At 51.2% G+C, this 18,059-nt stretch overlaps 1 protein-coding gene across 1 annotated transcript in view; it reads left to right on the top strand.

The window, feature by feature from the left end:
• FHL2 (four and a half LIM domains 2) overlaps window positions 1-18,059 on the top strand; it is a 76,270-nt gene that overhangs the window by 49,207 nt on the left and 9,004 nt on the right. The window contains exon 4 of the mRNA XM_054727948.1: window positions 10,868-11,042. Within this exon, the coding sequence (XP_054583923.1) occupies window positions 10,868-11,042 (175 nt within the window). The remainder of the gene's footprint in view (window positions 1-10,867; window positions 11,043-18,059) is intronic.

Genomic DNA, 18,059 nt, shown 5'->3' on the forward strand with positions numbered 1-18,059 from the left:
TAAAGAGCCAGGAGGACACTCACGCTTAAACTGCTCTGATTGTGTTTAACAGTTAGAGGGCTCCACTGTTGGGCTCACACACCTGATTAATGATCAGCTATAGAGTATAATACCCTATGTAATACAAGCCCAGCGACCATAACGGCAGAACGACCAGAACGACCGCTCGACCAGTCACTATGAGGTGCACTGACCACCTCTCGGTCCCTCCCCCCAGCCCGCAGGCTCCCATCGCCTGATGGCAAACGGGGACTGGGGGTGGGTGGCAACGGGCGGTGGGGCTGGCAAGCGGGCAGAATGGCTGACCTCGGTCCCTTCTCCGATCACCTGATGGCGAACAGGGACTCGGGGTGGGTGGTGGGGAATTCAGGCAGCGCCAGGCCAAGGCCCCCCCCCCAACCCCCCACTCTGCCGGTTGCTCCACACATAGAGGGCAACCCACAACAGGGGCGGGACCATGAGTGGGCAGGACCGGCCAACCTCTCGGTCCCTCCCCCCGGCTGTCAGGCTCCGATTGCCCGCCCGATGGCAAACTGTGAACCCAGGTGAGTGACAGCCGGCCGAGGGGCAGGGCTGGCTGCCGGCAGCCAGGGAAGATGGCCCTGACCACAGGCTATGCCTGGGGACCAGACCCACGCATGAATTTCGTGCGGCGGGCCTCTAGTGCTGAATAAGAGTGGTGAGAGTGGGCATCCCTGTCTTGTTCCTGTTCTTAGGGGAAATGGTTTTAGTTTTTGCCCATGGAGTATGATGTTGGCTGTAGGTTTGTCATATAAGGCTTTTATTATGTTGAGGTATGATCCCTCTATTCCCACTTTGCTGAGAGTTTTTATTAAAAATGGGTGTTGGATTTTGTCAAATGCTTTCTCTGCGTCTATTGATATGATCATGTGATTTTTGTCTTTCAATTTGTTTATGTGATGTATCACGTTTATTGATTTGTGAATATTGTACCAGCCTTGCATCCCTGGATTAAATCCCACTTAGTCATGGTGTATGATCCTTTTAATATATTGCTGGATCCGATTTGCTAATATTTTGTTGAGGATTTTAGAAAATATGTTCTCAGGGATATTGGCCTGTAATTCTCTTTCTTTGTAGTGTCTTTATCTGGTTTTGGAATTAAGACAATGCTGGCCTCACAAAAAGAGTTTGGAAGTGTTCCTTCCTCTTGGATTTTTTGGAATAGTCTGAGGAGTATAGGTGTTTGTTCTTCTTTGAATGTTTGGTAAAACTCCCTTGTGAAGCTGTCTGGACCTGGGCTTTTGTTTGCTGGGAGTTTTTTATTTTCATCAGTTGGTATTGGCCTATTCACGTTTTCTGATTCTTCTTGATTCAGTTTTGGGAGATTGTATTTTTTTTTAGGAATTTGTCCATATCATCCACATATCCAGTTTGTTGGCATATCGTTGTTCATAGTATTTTCTTACATTCCTTTGTGCTCCTGTGGTGTCAGTGGTTACTTTTCCACTTTCATTTCTGATTTTATTTATTTGGGTACTCTTTGTTTCTTGATGAATCTGGCTAATGGTTAATCAATCTTGTGTATCTTTTCAAAGAACCAGCTCTTAGTTTCATTGATTTTTTTGTATTCTTTTTTTAGCCTCTATGCAATTTATTTCTGCTCTAGTCTTCATTATTTCCTTCCTTCTACTTACTCTGGGCTTTTCTTGTTGTTCTCTTTCTAATTCTTTAAGTTGCAGGGTTAAATAGTTTATTATTACTTTTTCTTGTTTTTTGAGGTAGGACTGTAATACTATCAACTTCCCTTTCAGGACTGCTTTTACTATGTCCCAGAGATTTGGGGTTGTTGTGTGTTCATTTTCATTTGTTTCCAGGAATTTTTAAATTTTTTTCTTGATCTCATTGGTAACCCATTCATTGTTTAATAATATGCTATTTAGCCTGCATGTGTTTGAATGTTTCTGGGTGTTTTTACTATAGTTGTTTTCTAATGTTATTCCACTGTGATCTGAGAAGATGCTTGATATTTACCAGGGTTATATCCTCTTGTTGGATCAATCCCTTTAGTCTTATGTAGTGACCTTTGTTGTCTCTTATGATGGTCTTTATTTTGAAGTCTATTTTGTCAGATATGAATATTGCTACCCCAGCTTTTTTTTCCTTTCCATTTGCCTGGAAAATTTTTTCCCATCCCTTCACTCTCATCTTGTGTGAGTCTTTTGTTCTTCTTCTTCTTCTTTTATTTTTTTTTTAATCCTCACCGAGGATATTTTTCCATTGATTTTAGAGAGAGTGAAAGACTGAGAGAAATATCAATGTGAGAGAAACACATCTATTGGTTGCCTCCTGCATGTGCCTCAACTAGGGCCTGGGCCTGGGAGGATCCTGCAACAGAGGTACATGCCCTTGACCAGAATCAAACCCAGGACCCTTTAGTTCATAGGCTGATGCTCTATCCACTGAGCCAAACTAGCTAGGGCCTATGTGAGTCTTTTGTTCTGAGGTGGGTGTCTTGTAGACTGCATGTAATTGGGTCATGTTTTTGTATCCATTCAGCTACCCTGTGTCTTTTGATTGGAGCATTTAACCCCTTTACGGTTAAGGTTATTATTGATATGTACTTATTTATTGCCATTTTAATTCTGTATGCCTAGATTTTTCTCTCTTTTTCTTCTTCTCATTATAGCTGTCCCTTTAGCATTTCTTGCAGTGCTGGTTTGATAGTGATAAACTCCTTTAGGCTTTTTGGTCTGCGAAGCTCTTTATTTCACCATTTTTTTTGAATAATAGCCTTGCTGGATAGAGTAATCTTGGTTTCATATCCTTGCTTTTCATTACCTTGAGTACTTCATGCCATTCCCTCTGGCCTGTAGAGTTTCTGATGAGAAATCAGCTGACAGCCTTATGGGAGCTCCTTTGCAGGTAAGAAATTGCTTTTCCCTTGCTGCCTTTCAGATTCTCTCTTTGTCTTTAATTTTTTGCATTTTAATTATTATATGTCTGGCCATGGGCCTGTTTGGGTTCTTCTTGCTTGGGACTCTGTACCTCCTGAGTGACTTTTTCCTTCACCAGGTTAGGGAAGTTTTCTGCCATTATTTCTTCAAACACGTTCTCTATCCCTTGCTCCGTTTCTTTCCTTTCTGTGAATATTGTTACATTTCACATTGTCCCACAGCTCCCTTAAGCTGTCCTCCTGTTTTTTAATTGTTTTTTTTTTCTTTTTGGTTCTCTGATTGAGTGTTTTTTTCAACCCTGTTTTCTAATTCACTGATCTGATCCGTAGCTTCCCCTAATCTGCTGTGTATTCCTTCCAATGTGTTCTTTATTAGAACTATGTCATTCTTTGTTTCTGACTGTTCTTTTTTCATAGTTACTATATGTTTTCTCATACTGTTGAGCATCTTTACCATCATTATTCTGAACTCTATATCAGATAAATTCATCTATATCAGATAAGTTTCTTATCTCCATTTCATTTAGCTCTCTTGGTGAATTCTCTTGTTCTTTCATTTGGGGTTTGTTGTTTTTTGTTTCCCCATTTGGGCTGCCTGTTTGGGTTTGTGTCTATGTATTAGGTAGATCTGCTATGACTCCCAATCTCTAGTGCAGAACAATGTCAGATGCTCTTTCTGATTGGTCCTGAGTACCCTGTTTGGGGCTATCAGCATTCCACAGCTTGTGGCTCCCTCTGCTGGGACTGGATGCCTTTGGAAAGGACCAAGATGTACCCCAGGGTCTGCTTTTCCTAGCCCCAAGCCCAGAAGGAGATCAGGCAAAGACTCAGAGGATCCAGAGACCTGCCTATGCCTGCAGTCTAATTGTTATCAGCCCTGATTGGTCTTAGGCTATGAACCATAGGGTGGGGCAAGAGTTCTTCCAACAGGGTGTAGCTACTACCTTACCCCAGGCCGAAACTACCTGGATAGCAAAGGTCCATAGGAGAAAGATAACGTCCGCAGCATGAGGGAATGACTCAGCACAGGAAACCGGAGTGTCTGCCTTCTGAGCTCTAACTCCAGAGCCCCCACCCCTGGCTTCTACTCACACAGCTCCAGTCCACTCAGCCCTCCTTCTGCGGAGCCCAAAGTGAGTGGCTGCACAGGAAATTGTGTGCATTGGCCCTCTAAGAGGATGCCTGCATTTCCAGCCTCCTCTCACCGGCAGACAGCAGCCCTGCTGCTTTTCACAGCCAGGTGTTCTGTGGGCACCTTTCTCAGTTCTGGTGCTCTGGGCTGGGGGCCCAGCTTGGGGTTTAGACCTCAGAGTTCTCAGTGGTCACCCCCCACAGCTGAGATGTCCCTCCAGACCTTCGGCTGCTGTGTGTGGGAGCCTGGCCGGCCCTTTCACACCTCCACCTTTCCTACCAGTCTCTTCAGTCTCCACTTTCCGTTCTTGGTGATGGGGTTCTCTCCAGCCAGTCTCCAGTTGATTTTTCAGGGTGGTTTTTCTGTATTTTCGTTTTTTCCAGTTTGGTCCTGAGAGAGTGTCAGTGTAGCTTCCACTTACTCTTCCACCATCCTGACTGCCTTTTAAATGAAATAGACAAGACTTCAGGACCTATTACCGTAGTTGGATTTTATATATTTGAATATCATTTCTATGCAGTCACTCAATTACGTCCTTTACTTCTACTTAGTTACTCTGAGGAAATGCTGTGATCTCAAAGGGTAAAAACCATTTGTTTTTGTGACCGGTCGGACAGTTGAGAACATGTAATACAAATAAAAATTTTTAAAATATATATATTTTATTGATTTTTTTTTTTTACAGAGAGGAAGGGAGAGGGATAGAGAGTCAGAAACATCGATGAGAGAGAAACATAGATCAGCTGCCTCCTGCACATCTCCCCCCAGGGATGTGCCCGTAATCAAGGTACATGCCCTTGACTGGAATCAAACCCGGGACCTTTCAGTCCGCAGGCCGATGCTCTATCCACTGAGCCAAACCGGTTAGGGCCAAATAAAATTTTTTGATCCCCCAACATTACACTGTTCTTGTGGATACTAGCAAAAAACATTTTTTATAGCCTGATCACAGATTTATTTTTTTTTTTTGTGTGTGTGGATGTGTTTATCTACCTGTGTTCTGGACTTCAAATATTCAAGGAAGTACAGACAAGACGGACTGGGCTGGAGATGGCTGTAAGAACCATACATTCATCAAATCAGCAACTTCAGCACACTCCAGGCCACATGCTCAGCTCAGACTTTGAGTTTCCATGTCTGTGTGAGCAGGTCATAAAGTCAGCTAGGCCACCTGACCCATGCATGATGTGCCCTAGGCCTAGCAGGTTCTGGGAAGAGGAAGACAGTAACGAATGGAAATCCACCTGTGGATCTAAGACTAGCATTCGGGGGTAGCTTCCAGTCACCAAAGCTCCACGCACTGAGTGGAACTTTTGTTCCAGACCCTGGGAAATGCACTGATTGCATGATCTGAACTTCTCATAACACCCCCTGTGGAGGGACTTCTTCGTTCTGTTTTGTGGAGAAGCCGCTGAGGCTGAGAGAGGTGAGGGGTGTTTCTGGGTTACAGGGGTGGGAGGCATTTGAGTTAGAATTAAAGCCCAAGTGGGGTGGTTCCTGACCCACGTGCTGCCCCGCCAGCCCCACGCAGCCTCGGAGGGATGTCTGCGGGACTCTCGGCCAGCTGCGATGGGACTGGTGTCTGTCCTGTGGGTCAGCTGTCTGCCTTGCCTCCATCGAGGACCTCAGCAAAGGGCTCCTGTTTCTGCTGGGCCTTCAGGTGGCAATGACTGTGCTGCAGAAGTGACTTCCTTCTAGAACACTCTTTCCAGTTTCCTAATTAGTTAAATGGAAAACGTTGAATTGATGATCAAATTGGCCTGAGTGTACCCATCAAACTAAAAGTTTCTCATTTGACATTAGGAAAGTTCCTAAAGGACAGAAATTGTCGGAGGCTTTTTGGCAAAAAGCAGCCGCAGGAAGGGGACAGGAGACCGGGTTAACCCCCGTCCAGGTTAGAGCTCGCCCTCTCTGTAACACTGAGGATTCCTGGCCCCGGCTGAGGGGCAGAGTGAGACAGAGCGTGTTCTTCCTGCCCTCCGGCGGGTCACGCCGGCCTGCCCTCCGGCCGCGCTCCCGGGAGGGGCAGCCGCTGTTCCACACGCGTGCTCGCAGGCCCGCTCGCAGCCTGGCTGCTTTTGTTCGTTGCGTTAAGTGCTTAATGAGTGGATCAGCTTTTTAGAGTTTCCGTGTAATTTGTCCAAGTTTGTAGTGAGCACTACATATGTATGTATATGTGTTTGGACATCCTCCTCTGAGAGAGAAAGCTAAGGGGACTGAGTAAAGCAGGCGTCTCAGGATTGGGAACGAAATGACCAGATGGGAACTGTAAGGACCTCTCATTCCACGGAAACCAAGGGTCACGGCAGGGATCGCGCCCAGCCACGTGGGACTGGGGCCAGGCTTGTCCTGGGAGCCTTGGTGCCCGGGTCCGAAAACGGGGTCCCTCTCCCAGGGGAGCGGACTGCGCTGTGCACGGGCCAGGGCGCCACAGAGGAGGGGCCCTCGCCTGCTCCTCTGCACCTTTGTTTTGGGTTGAAAGAACATGCTGTCGAAAGCCCAGTAACCTGACCGTCTGAGGCCGTCGACCACCTTTTCAGAGTGCTGAGCGTGGCCGGCATGAGAACCCACTCACAAAGCGGTGTCCCGTGGATGTGGGTGCTCTGGGCAATGGCAGCTGAACGCCCCAGCCCAGGCGGGAGGGTGCGCAGAGGAGTGGGTGCCGCGCCAGGCCCGCTTCGGGGTGGAGCCGCCCTGCTGCCCGGCCGCCGGCTCTGAGCCCGGGCCGAGGGTCCCCCCAGGACACCCAGTCCACCCCTTGGCTCCGCCCAAGGCTCCGGGAGGGCCAGGCAGCAGGCACTTCGTTTCGGGGTGTTTCTGGAATGGGAAAATGGGAAATTGACAGGAAGTGTTTATCTTACATTATTTATCAACATCTTACTGCGATTTATGACATTCCTGTGAGCATAAGATTAATGTTGCTATTTTTTATGAGATGTATAAAAGTTTATTTTCTTTTCTCTTCTTCCTTCTCTCTCTAGAAGACTTTAAAACCAGGACATTTATTTGTTTTTGTTGTAGTTGTTAATCCTCACCCGAGGATATTTCTCCACTGATTTTTAGGGAGGGAGAGTAGAAGGGAGGGAGAGAAAGAAACATGGATGTGAGAGAAACACATCGATTGGTTGCCTCCTGCACGAGCCCTGACCAGGCTGGGGTGGAGTCTGCAACCGAGGTGCGTGCCCTTGACCAGAACTGAACAGGGACCCTTTGATCCGAAGGCCAACGCTCTGTCCACTGAGCCAAACCGGCTAGGGCCAGAACCAGGATACTTAGGGCCCCTTAAAGCGATTGAAGGTCCACCAGGGCGTCCGTGTGGGTCTGAGAGCATCTCCGTCACGCTCCCCGCGGGGTGCCCTGGGCGCAGCGCTGTAGGTCGCAGTGTAGACAGGGCTGGACGAGGTTCTCGCTACTGAGCAGGAAAGGAAACCTTGTGGATGGGGACACCGCAGGGAAAGGGCCGCCCCGCCTTCCCGAGAAATATCCGGGGTGAGACCCGAAGGTCGGGCGGGCACGAGGCCACTGCTGCCCCCTGGCCTCGCGGCTTTCTGTGGCGTTTCCCGTCTGCCTTGAGCTCTGGGACCCTGCACCTCTGACCCTCCTCGCCCCGCGTCGCCCAGGACAGGGCTGTGTGGCCGGAGCCTCCGCTGCCCTGAAAACGGAGCCGCAGTCCCTCCGACCTCCCGCTGTCCCTGCCGCCGCCTCTGGCTTCCTGCGTGCCGTGGGCTTTCTGAGCGAGGCCAGGAGGAAGCTGGGACATGAGTTTAACTTAACTCAGACTTTGTCCAGGGAGCGCACCCTGAGGGCCTGAGGCAGACTCCGAGAAGCTGGCGTGGACCTGGCCGGAGGAGGGTTCCCTGTGTGATCGGAAGGAGTGTGGCCTGGCTCTCCCTGGGGCCGGGGCGGCGGCGGCTGGAGCGGTGCAGGGTCAGCGGGGCCTCGCAGCGGGCCCTGCCTGTGCCCGGAGAGGAGGGGAGGGCCCCCCAAGGCCGGGCCGCCTGGGCGAGGCCTGGGGGACTGGAGGGGGACAGAGCAGAGGATGAGGCTGGGCAGGCGTGTTGGGGCCAACTTGCAAAGACGCTGCCGTGGCCAGCAACGACGGTGAGAAACATGCACGGGGCTGTCAGCCCCCGAAGGCCGAAAGCTGCAGGAAATGGAATGTGGGCTTTGAGCACTGAGTTAACTTCGCTCACGTGTAAAATAAGAATAAACCTTACATCAGAGGGTAGTGTATGGCTCAAAATAGGTAAGAAGGCATTAGGAAAAAGGGTTTAGATGTAAAGGGGCTGAGGAAACTAGCAGCACTGTGCCAAAGGAAAGGGGCGCTCTTAGCGTGGGAGGGGGAGGGGAGGAACGCCTGGCGCAGGCCCGGAGCTTCCCGTGACCCAGCCAGCCGCTCGCGGTGGAAGCAGCCAGGGTGCGCATCGTTCGCGGCCACCGGACGAAAGCCAATGCTGACGTTAATTGAGCGACTACAGTAAAGCAAGTTAAATGTGCTCCGTGTGTCTGCTTTCCCTTAGAACGTGTGTGTGTGAACGTGCTTTACATGTGGTAACTCATGAACGCTTTCATCGTTGCAGCCAGTGGTAGCTCCTGTTCCTGCTTCCTCCCAGGTGGGAAATCTGAGGCAGGGAGCGGTTAGAGCCCTGCGTGCCCGCGGTCATGTGTGTGCTAGATGGGTTTGAACCCAGAGCCTGGAGTTCAAGCACAGGAGGAAATACATCAGGCGTTCCAGGCGCCTGCCCAGCGTCCGGGGGCACTGGGGCTGCAGCGGGCGTGGAGGGGCACTCGGGCCTCCACCGGCCCTTGCAGCAGCCCTCAGACGTCATCGGCCGGAAGCTGAGCCCCGACTGCAGCTGCAGTGGGGGAGGGGCGGTTATGTTCCCAGAGGACCCACCGCCGGCGGAGACGCAAGCTCAGTAAGAAGTAGTGTTATTTATGGCATCCCAGGAAGCTTAAGGCATGGTCATAGCTCAATACTTGTTTTCAAGGAAAATGTCTTGTCGGGTTTGAAAGTTATCAAACGTCCTTGAGTGAACCATTAGGAACCCTTTTGTGTTAAAGCAGAAGGACGTGTGTGTGCACGCGCGTGTGGAGAGAGGGGTAGGCCGAGAGGAACTGAGGCCGCCGGGAAAGGAGGGCGCAGCTAGCTCCGCCGGGTCCGCTGAGAGGCAGCTGGGGCCGGGGCACGAGAGCCACTCTCAGCAGCCCCCCTCCGGTCTCCTCCAGCCTGGGGAGATTCTGTGCGTCTCGCCCCCTTCCCTGTGACTCCTCCCGGGTGTCCTGGGAAGCACACTGCTGACGGGCGCGGCCAACCCCCCAGCTGCGCTCACAGGCATTCACAGCGATGCCGTTTAAATCCCTGAATTAAAGCCACGTGCGGAGATCACCACCTCAGATAGCTTTAGTTCGTTCCCAGTTCAGGGGAACGCACACAGCGGTGTTTCGGCAAAAGAGGACTGTTTGTTCTGGTTCGGGTCCGAGCGGAGCCGGTGTCTTCGGTCTCGGGTCCGAGTGGAGCCGGTGTTTTCAGTCTTTCTGATCAAGGCCAGGATGTGTTTTCACCCCCCACGCTCAGCACGGCTCCAGCTCCCACCTGGGTGTTGGTACCAGAGACGTGGCGGGGGATGCTCTAGGCGGTGGTGTGAGCGGCCGCGTCAGGGCACTGAGCGGGGAGCGGCCCGGAGCCCTCGCCGTGGCCTCCAGTTCTGTTTCTGCCTCAGTAAACGGACGGCGGTTCTGGGCCAGAGCTGGGAATACCTGGAACAATAGAAAAGTCATCCCGTTGAAGGTAAAGCCGGACGTAAACAGGCCGTTTTATGTCGAACTGGTACTCTCCAAAGCCACTCGCACAGCACAAGTCTGAGGAGGCTTCTCCTTCAGGCGGACCCAGGGCGGCGGGGCCCGCAGCTCCCCGCTCCCTCGGTCCCCTTCCTGGAACGCAGGGGCTCCGTCTGCTCAGCACCGACCGTCGGCTCCTTGTTTGCTCTTCCCACGGGCCAGGCCCCCAGCCCTCGCGTCTCCGTGGGGCCTTCTGCACGTTCCCACCTCTGCGACCCCCCTTCCCTGTCCTCCTCCACCTGCACACGCATGTCCCCTGCACTGCCTTCAGGACGAACCGGGACGCGCGCAGGCTTACAGGGCCCGCCTGGCCCCGCCTGGGTGGGAATGCGCCCCGGGGGGCCCGGCTGGAGCCCAGCGCCCCCCCTCCTCCATGCACATGCCGTTCTCTGCCCCGAGTGCCCGTCCCCACCTCCCTCCCCGCTCACCGCCCTCTGCGGGCGTCCAGCCTCAGCTGGTGGCACCAACACGTGGCGTCTCCTGACACTTTCCGCCAGGTCCAGCCAGGGCCTGTGCCGGGGGCTCCTTCCCTGACTCGCCCTCCACCCGGGGCTCCCCTCCTGCCGCCACCGCCGTGATCCCGCTGTCAGGGGGGCTCTGCCCACCTCCCTCGGGGTCCCAGGGCTCCTGCAGCTCCAGAGGCTGTCGGTGAGAAGCCTGGACTTTCCTGTTTTCAGTCTCTTTCTCAGAGATGATACCTAAGGGGATCCATTCGCTTTTCAAAGCATCTCTCGTCCTCTCTCCTCTCTCTCTCCGCCTCTCACACACACACCCTGTCTAAACAGTTGTTCCAAAATGCAGTAAGGACAGCAGCCTAGCCCTCGCCTTACTCGTTTGAGCAGTAGGTGGAGGGCACGGCCCAGGAATGCCCACAGCCTCCGGCCCTTCACTCGGCCTGCCTGCGGGTTGGCACAGGCCCCTCCGCGGCGGGCGGAGCCGCTCCGGCCGCCCCCCTGACTGTGTGTCTGGGTCTGCAGGACTTGTCCTACAAGGACCGGCACTGGCACGAGGCCTGCTTCCACTGCTCCCGCTGCGAGAGCTCGCTGGTGGACAAGCCCTTCGCCGCCAAGGAGGACCAGCTGCTCTGCACCGACTGCTACTCCCACGAGTACTCGTCCAGGTGCCAGGAGTGCAAGAAGACCATCATGCCAGGTCAGGACCCCCGCGCACGCGGCTCTTCCCTCCCCTCGCTCGCGAATCTGTGTCGTGGTCCTGTCAGCAAGCATGCCTGCCCCCGGTGCCCGGGCAGCAGCGGGTGTTCTAGACTAGTGGGTGGAGAGGCGACCGGGGCTCCGTCCTGGAGCTCACATTCTGCAGACAGACCCCCTTCAGAGCAACTCAGACGTGACTGGGCAAGGACTTGCCCGTCGGGGGTGGGGGTGTCCCTCGCTGTTTAGGGGGAAGTAGTTTGTTTTGTTTAGGTTTTTGCAGGACAGAGGAATGTTTCCTTTTTAAAACTAGAGCGAACAAATATATGTGACATTTAAAAAATAAATCCTGTGAGACACACAGAAATGCGGCAAGTACAACGCCCCATGAGGGGCGACGACTTGGACCTGACGGCTGGCACAGGTGCAGACTTCGCTGTGGCCAGTTCGCCGGCGGCACCAGCAGGGCCGGCCTCCGCGCTCGGTTCCTCCCTCGGTGCGGCCTGCAGAGCACCGTTCCTTCAGGGACTGCTCCTGACCCGACTCCTGCCGAGCTCCGTTCCATGTCCCCTGAGTGGTGACCGGCCGCGGGAGAGTGGGCGGGGCTGGCTGTTGTTCCCACCCCGTGTCCTGGCCTCTCCCTCCCTCGCTTGCTTCCTGTCCTCTGTCCTCAGGAAAGGTTAGACACGCAGAGGGGTCTCCAGTCGCCTGCTTTAGGGTCTGAGACTCCATCCTCTCTGACAAGGTGGAGACCCAGGCTCAGAAGTGTGTCTACGTGATTCTTAGAAGTTACTTTACAGCCTCAGTCCAGGGCCATTCAGGACAGCAGCCCTCAGCACCAACCCTGAACAAATACAAGCGTGTTTCCTGGGTTTGCATTTCTCTAGAGAAACAGAGAGATTTACTTAAGGAATTGGCTCCCGCGGCCTGGGAGCTGCAGGTCCGGGCCAGGCAGACGTGCAGAGTGGAGCCGCGGGCAGCACTGGTCCCGCCTCGAGTCTGAGCCTCTGGAGCAGGGGCTGGGCTGCGGGGAGAGCTCCTTCCACTCGGGAAGCCTCAGCTCATTGGACGAGGCCCACCCACATCGGGGAGTCATGTGCTTCAGTCGAAGTCTGCTGACTTAAGGGTTAGTCACAGCCATAAAGCACTTTCACAGCAAGATCAGGCCGGTGCACAACCCAACAACTGGCCCTCATGGCTCACAGACAAGCCGACACTGAAACTAACCATCACAACTTCGTTTCTCATGGTGTTTACTGGGGAGAGAAAATTCATGGTCAGATCACAAATAAAATCGAGCATTAACTGGTGCACAGTCTCCAGTTAATGGGGAAGCTGGGCGCCGCCTTCTAGATTCCCGGCTCCGCGGTGGGGAGTGCTGTGTGGCGGTCACAACACCACCTCGGCCATGTGAGCCTGCGGAGCAGGTGCGGGGCTCGGGCCTCCACTGTCCACAGGGTCTGTCAGTCTGTACGTGGCCCTTCAGCTGAGCTTCCCCCTCTTGTCGCAGATGCCAACACTGAGGCCAAGAGAGGCTGAGGACATAGCGAGCCCCTGGCGGGCAGGGCTCCCGTGGCGGAGGCAGCAGCGAGGCGGGCGCATTCCCTGAGGGGCAGGCAGGGCGGGCCAGGGGTCTTCCCTCCACTCAGGACACCTCTCTTGCTGTTGCCTGGGGTTCAGCTCTGCAGCCCAGCAGATGGTTGCCGTGTGCTCAGCAGGTGCCCAGCCCAGAGCCCGGCTCCGGGTGCTCTCACCGGCGAGGGCCACTCAGGAGCAGCGTGGGCGAGGGGCAGGGATGGGGACATGCGGCCTGCCTTCGCGGCCCATCCAGACAATGGACTCAGGCCGGGTGAGTGGAAGGTGCTGTCCAGGTGAAGACACAGGGCAGTCAGCCGAAGCCCGGGAAGTGGGAGCCAGACTTGGCCCTGCCCTGCGGGAGCGTCCCTGGGGCACGGCCCTGCAGACCCGGATGCCCAGCTGTGTCTGCTTGGACAGGAGCGTCCAGGGCGGATGGGGAAAGCTCCCACTTCCCAGAGCAATGGCATGCTTCCAAGGTTAGGGAGCAAAACACTGAGTAACTAAACTGGCATTTAAATGAAGGCAAACATAAGTGTATCTTAGGATAGGCTGTGAAAGTTTCCTAAATGTTTTGAGATTGCCAAGACAGTCATGATTCTGGGGCCTGGAGCAGGGAAGGGCTCAGTCCACTCCTGAGTACCCCTCCCGCACCCAGTGAGAGGGTCTGTCCTGGGATGATTTGGTGGGGATGTTGGAGAAGCCGTCTAGCCTTCTGGGATGGAGGAACGTGCCCAGAGCAGGGCGGTCAGGAAGGGGCGGGCGCTCGGGACTGTCCAGAGGAGCAGGCTGGAAGGATGGACGGGGTTTCAGCGAGTGGAGAAGTCAGAGAAGCACCAAGGGCAGGTGCGGAGAAAGCCTGGCGTGTGCAAAACCAGAGGGAGAAAAGGGCGAGCACCGGATCATCACACACCTGCTTCCTTGCTGTGGTTTGATGTTTAAATGCTCCAACCAAATCAAGATGCACAGCGGTACAGAGCAAGGTGCTTTGGAGTCTAGACAGCTAGGGCGAGGCGTGTTCCCAATGAAAAAGTACCCTGGGGCCCGCACTCCATAGCAGTCAACGCCGTGAGCTTTGCTGGGCTTGTGTGACACCCCACAGTGCGAGGGCTCACAGCGCTCACCCACGAAACGCCGAGGCCTGGGCAGAGGTCTCCTGCAGAAGCACCACAGCCTGGGGGTGGGCTCGTGGGTCACAGCCCTCCGCCAGGCTTCTGGAACCCCCTTGCTTAGTTGAATCAGAGAGAAAGGCCCTAGCCGGTTTGGCTCAGTGGATAGAGCATTGGCCTGCAGACTGAAGGGTCCCGGGTTCCATTCTAGTCAAGGAAGGGCACATGCCCGGGTTTCAGGCTCAATCCTCAGTGGGGGCGTGCAGGAGGCAGCCGGTCAATAATACTCTCATCATTGATGTTTCTATCTCTCTCTCCCTCTCCGTTCCTCTCTGAAATAAATAAATATATATTTTAAAAAAAACAAAACACTCTCCATCTGGAGAATCCGTCTACCATGCAGGTTCTGTTAGACAATGCTCCCTTTCTCCGAGTACTTTACTTCTGCTTCATACCAGCAGTGCTCACATACTTGTCTGTCTTGAACCATGACTTTCAGTAAATATACACACTTTTTTGGTAAAGTATGGGGAAAACATTGATCAATTGCTGCCACCTGCTGGCCATGATTTGCAGACCTTTTGCAGGTCTGTGTAAAGGGCGTCTCAGATGTGCCCACACCCGCTTTGGGCTGGACGTGCCCACGGGATGCCCTGCCGGGGACTGGAGCGTTCCCGAGCCCTGGTGAGGATACAAGACTTGCTTCAGAAGCCACCAAGGATGCACTTGCACAGAGCTGCTTGGGGTCTGTGTTCACTGACGACGTCCTTGGCTGCTTGATCAGAGAGAGGGAAGGTCAGAGAGGAAAAGAGTAAGTGACGAAGGCATAGTTGGAAAACTGAAGCCCTGAGACCAAAGTAAATTATTCTAGAATTTACATTAAAATCCCCCCACCACTGGTGGCTCTCTCTGTGGAGCACGCCGCGCCTCCCCTCCCCCAGCCTTCCTCTCCCCTGCGCCCTCCCTGTGCCTGTATCCTCCGCTCCAAGGGCTTCTGGCCTCTGTAGCTTGTTTCCTGCGCCCATTTCTCCTACCACTCACTCTGCCTCTGTGACTTTCTAAATAAACGTTCTCTTATGCTTTAAAATAATAATCAAATAGCACCCACCATTTGTACTTGAAATTAAACTGCTTACGAGAATTTTCCTCGTTTCAGAATTCATCACCCCTGATTGAATTCCATAGGCTGTGAAGATCGCTATGCCCCCCGCCACCACCACCACCACCACCGCAAAACTATGGGAGGTGGTGCCCAAATGTCTGATCCTGAAAGCACAGGGAGCTGAGTGACCCCAAAACGACATCTAGTAACATAATCACAAATGCTTCTAACGGTTCGCGTCACATGCATCTCCCCAACCTTCCCCAGCTAAAACGCAGCCCTTAGCCTTGTTGTATTGTTGTTGACTTAGAGACTGTAGACGCCTGCCTTGTGCTGCCTGCACTGGCTCAGAACGCTGCCACCCAGGTCCACGCAGGCGAACTCCTCTGCTGGATCGAGAGCTGCAGTCATTCCGCTGTAGCGTCCTTCCCGTGAGCCAGGGGGTGGCACCGTTTTCCATCAGGACCCAGATGTGTTAATATCCTGGTCTTTGCAGGCCACAGCCCTGTCACGGCCGCTCCGCTCTGCAGGCAGCGTGAAAGCTCCTGCGGAAGGACCCGTGAGTGGGTGTGGCTGGTTCCAGTAAAACTTCCCTACGCAGCGGGCAGCGTCTGGGTTTGCCCCGGGCTGTGTGCAGCCAGCCGGCCAGCTGGCGCCACGCTTCTCCTTCCTTCATCCCTTATGCTCCCTTTCTCCGAGTACTTTACGTCTGCTTCATACCAGCAGTGCTCACATACTGTCTGTCTTGAACCATGACTTTCAGTAAATATACACACTTTTTTGGTAAAGTATGGGGAAAACATTGATCAACGAGTATTAAATGTTTTCTGTGAATCAGGCATGGGGGTAGGGGTGGGGTGAACCAAAAAGCATTTCTGTTCTCCATCTTCTTCTTATTTATTTTTAAAATTTATTTTATTTTTTACAACATACAAAATAAATCTTGCAAGTAACAGGATTAGTTCTATTATATTCTAAAATATTTTTTTTCTCTGGCTCTATTTTTGTTCATCAGTTTATGTTGTTCGTTATAGTCCACCAATGAGTGAGAGCATGTGGTATTTATCTTTCACTGACTGGGTTATTTCGCTTAGCATAATGCTTTCCAGGTCCATCCATGCTGTTGCAAATGGTAAAATTTCCTTCTTTTTTTATAGTGGTGTAGTATTCCATTGTGTAGATGTACCACAGTTTTCTAATCCAGTCATCTGCTGATGGGCACTTAGGCTGTTTCCCAATCTTAGCTATTGTAAATTGTGCTGCTATGAACATAGGGGTGCATATGTCCTTTCTGATTGGTGTTTCTGATTTCTTGGGATATATTCCTAGAAGTGGGTTTATTGGGTCAAATGGGGGTTTCATTTTTAATTTTTTGAGGAAACTCCATACTGTCCTCCACAGTGGCTGCACCAGTCTGCATTCCCACCAGGAGTGCACAAGGGTTCCCTTTTCTTCACATCCTCACCAGCACTTGTCATTTGTTGATTTGTTGATGGTAGCCATTCTGACAGGTGTGAGATGGTACCGCATTGTCGTTTTGATTTGCATCTCTCGGATGATTAGTGACTTTGAGCATGTTTTCATATGTCTCTTGGCCTTCTGTATGTCCTCTTTCGAAAAGTGTCTATTTAAGTCCTTTGTTCATTTTTTGATTGGATTGTTTATCTTCCTTTTGTTAAGTTGTATGAGTTCCCTGTAAATGTGGTAGATTAAACCCTTATCAGATATAACATTGACAAATATGTTCTCCCATGCATTAGGCTCTCTTGTTGTTTTGTTGATGGTTTCTTTTGCTGTGCAGAAGCTTTTTATTTTGATGTAGTCCCATTTGTTTATTTTCTCCTTAGTTTCCATTGTCGTAGGAACTGTATCAGTAAAGATATTGTTATGACATATGTCTGTTGTTTTGCTGCCTATGGATTCTTCCAAGATTTTTATGGTTTCCCATCTTATGTTTAAGTCCTTTATCCATTTTGAGTTTATTTTTGTGTATGGTGTAAGTTGGTGATTTAGTTTCACTTTTTTTGTATATATCTGTCCAATTTTCCAAACACCATTTATTGAAGAGACTGTCTTGACTCCATTGTATGCTCTTGCATCCTTTGTCTAATATTAATTGAGCATAATGGCTTGGATTGATTTCTGGGTTCTCTGTTTTGGTTCCATTGGTCTATGTGTCTGTGCCAGTACCAGGCTGTTTTGAGAACAGTGGTTTTGTAATATAGTTTGATATCTGGTATTGTGATCCCTCCAACTTTGTTCTTTCTCAGTATGGCTGTGGCTATTCGGGGTCTTTTTTTAATTCCATATGAATTTTTGGAGAGTTCGTTCTAGGTCTGTGAAATATGCCATTGGTATCTTAATGGGGAGTGCATTGAATGTATAGATTGCTTTGGGTAGTATGGACATTTTAATGATGTTGATTCTACCAATCCATGAACATGATGTATTCTTCTATTTGTTTATATCTTCCTCTATCTCTTTTATCAACGTCCTGTAGTTTTCTGAGTACTGGTCTTTTACCTCCTTAGTTAAGTTTATTCCTAGGTATCTTAGTTTTATTTTGTGCAAAGGTAAATGGACTTATTTAGTTAGTTAGTTAGTTAGTTTCTCTCTGAGTTAATTATTGGTGTATAAAAAAGCCATAGATTTATGGGTGTTAATTTTGTATTCTACTACATTGCCAAAATCATTTATGAAGTCTAGTTTTTTTATGGAGACTTTAGGGTTTTCTATGTATAATATCATGAGAATAATGACAGTTTTACTTCATTTCCAATTTGGATGCCTTTTATTTCTTCTTGTCTAATCGCTATGGCTAGCACTTCTAGTACTATGTCAAATAGGAGTGGTGAAAGTGGACATCCCTGTCTTGTTCCTGTTCTTAGGGGAAATGGTTTTTGTAGTTTTTGCCCACTGAGTGTGATATTGGCTGTAGGTTTGTCATATATTGCCTTTATCATATTGAGATATGTTCCCTCTATTCCCACATTGCTGAGAAATTTTATCAAAAATGGGTGTTGGGTTTTGTCAAATGCTTTCTCTGCATCTATTGATATGATCATGTGATTTTTGTCTTTCAATTGGTTTATGTGATGTTTCACATTTATTTGCGAATATTGTACCATCCTTGCATCCCTGGAATAAATCCCACTTGTATATTCTGCTGCATGGGCGTGATATGTTCTCTAAATGTCAATTAAATCCACCTGATCTAGTGTGTCCTTGATCGTGG

The sequence above is a fragment of the Eptesicus fuscus genome, chromosome 16 (assembly GCF_027574615.1).
Source record: "Eptesicus fuscus isolate TK198812 chromosome 16, DD_ASM_mEF_20220401, whole genome shotgun sequence".
Classification (NCBI taxonomy): Eukaryota; Metazoa; Chordata; class Mammalia; order Chiroptera; family Vespertilionidae; genus Eptesicus; species Eptesicus fuscus.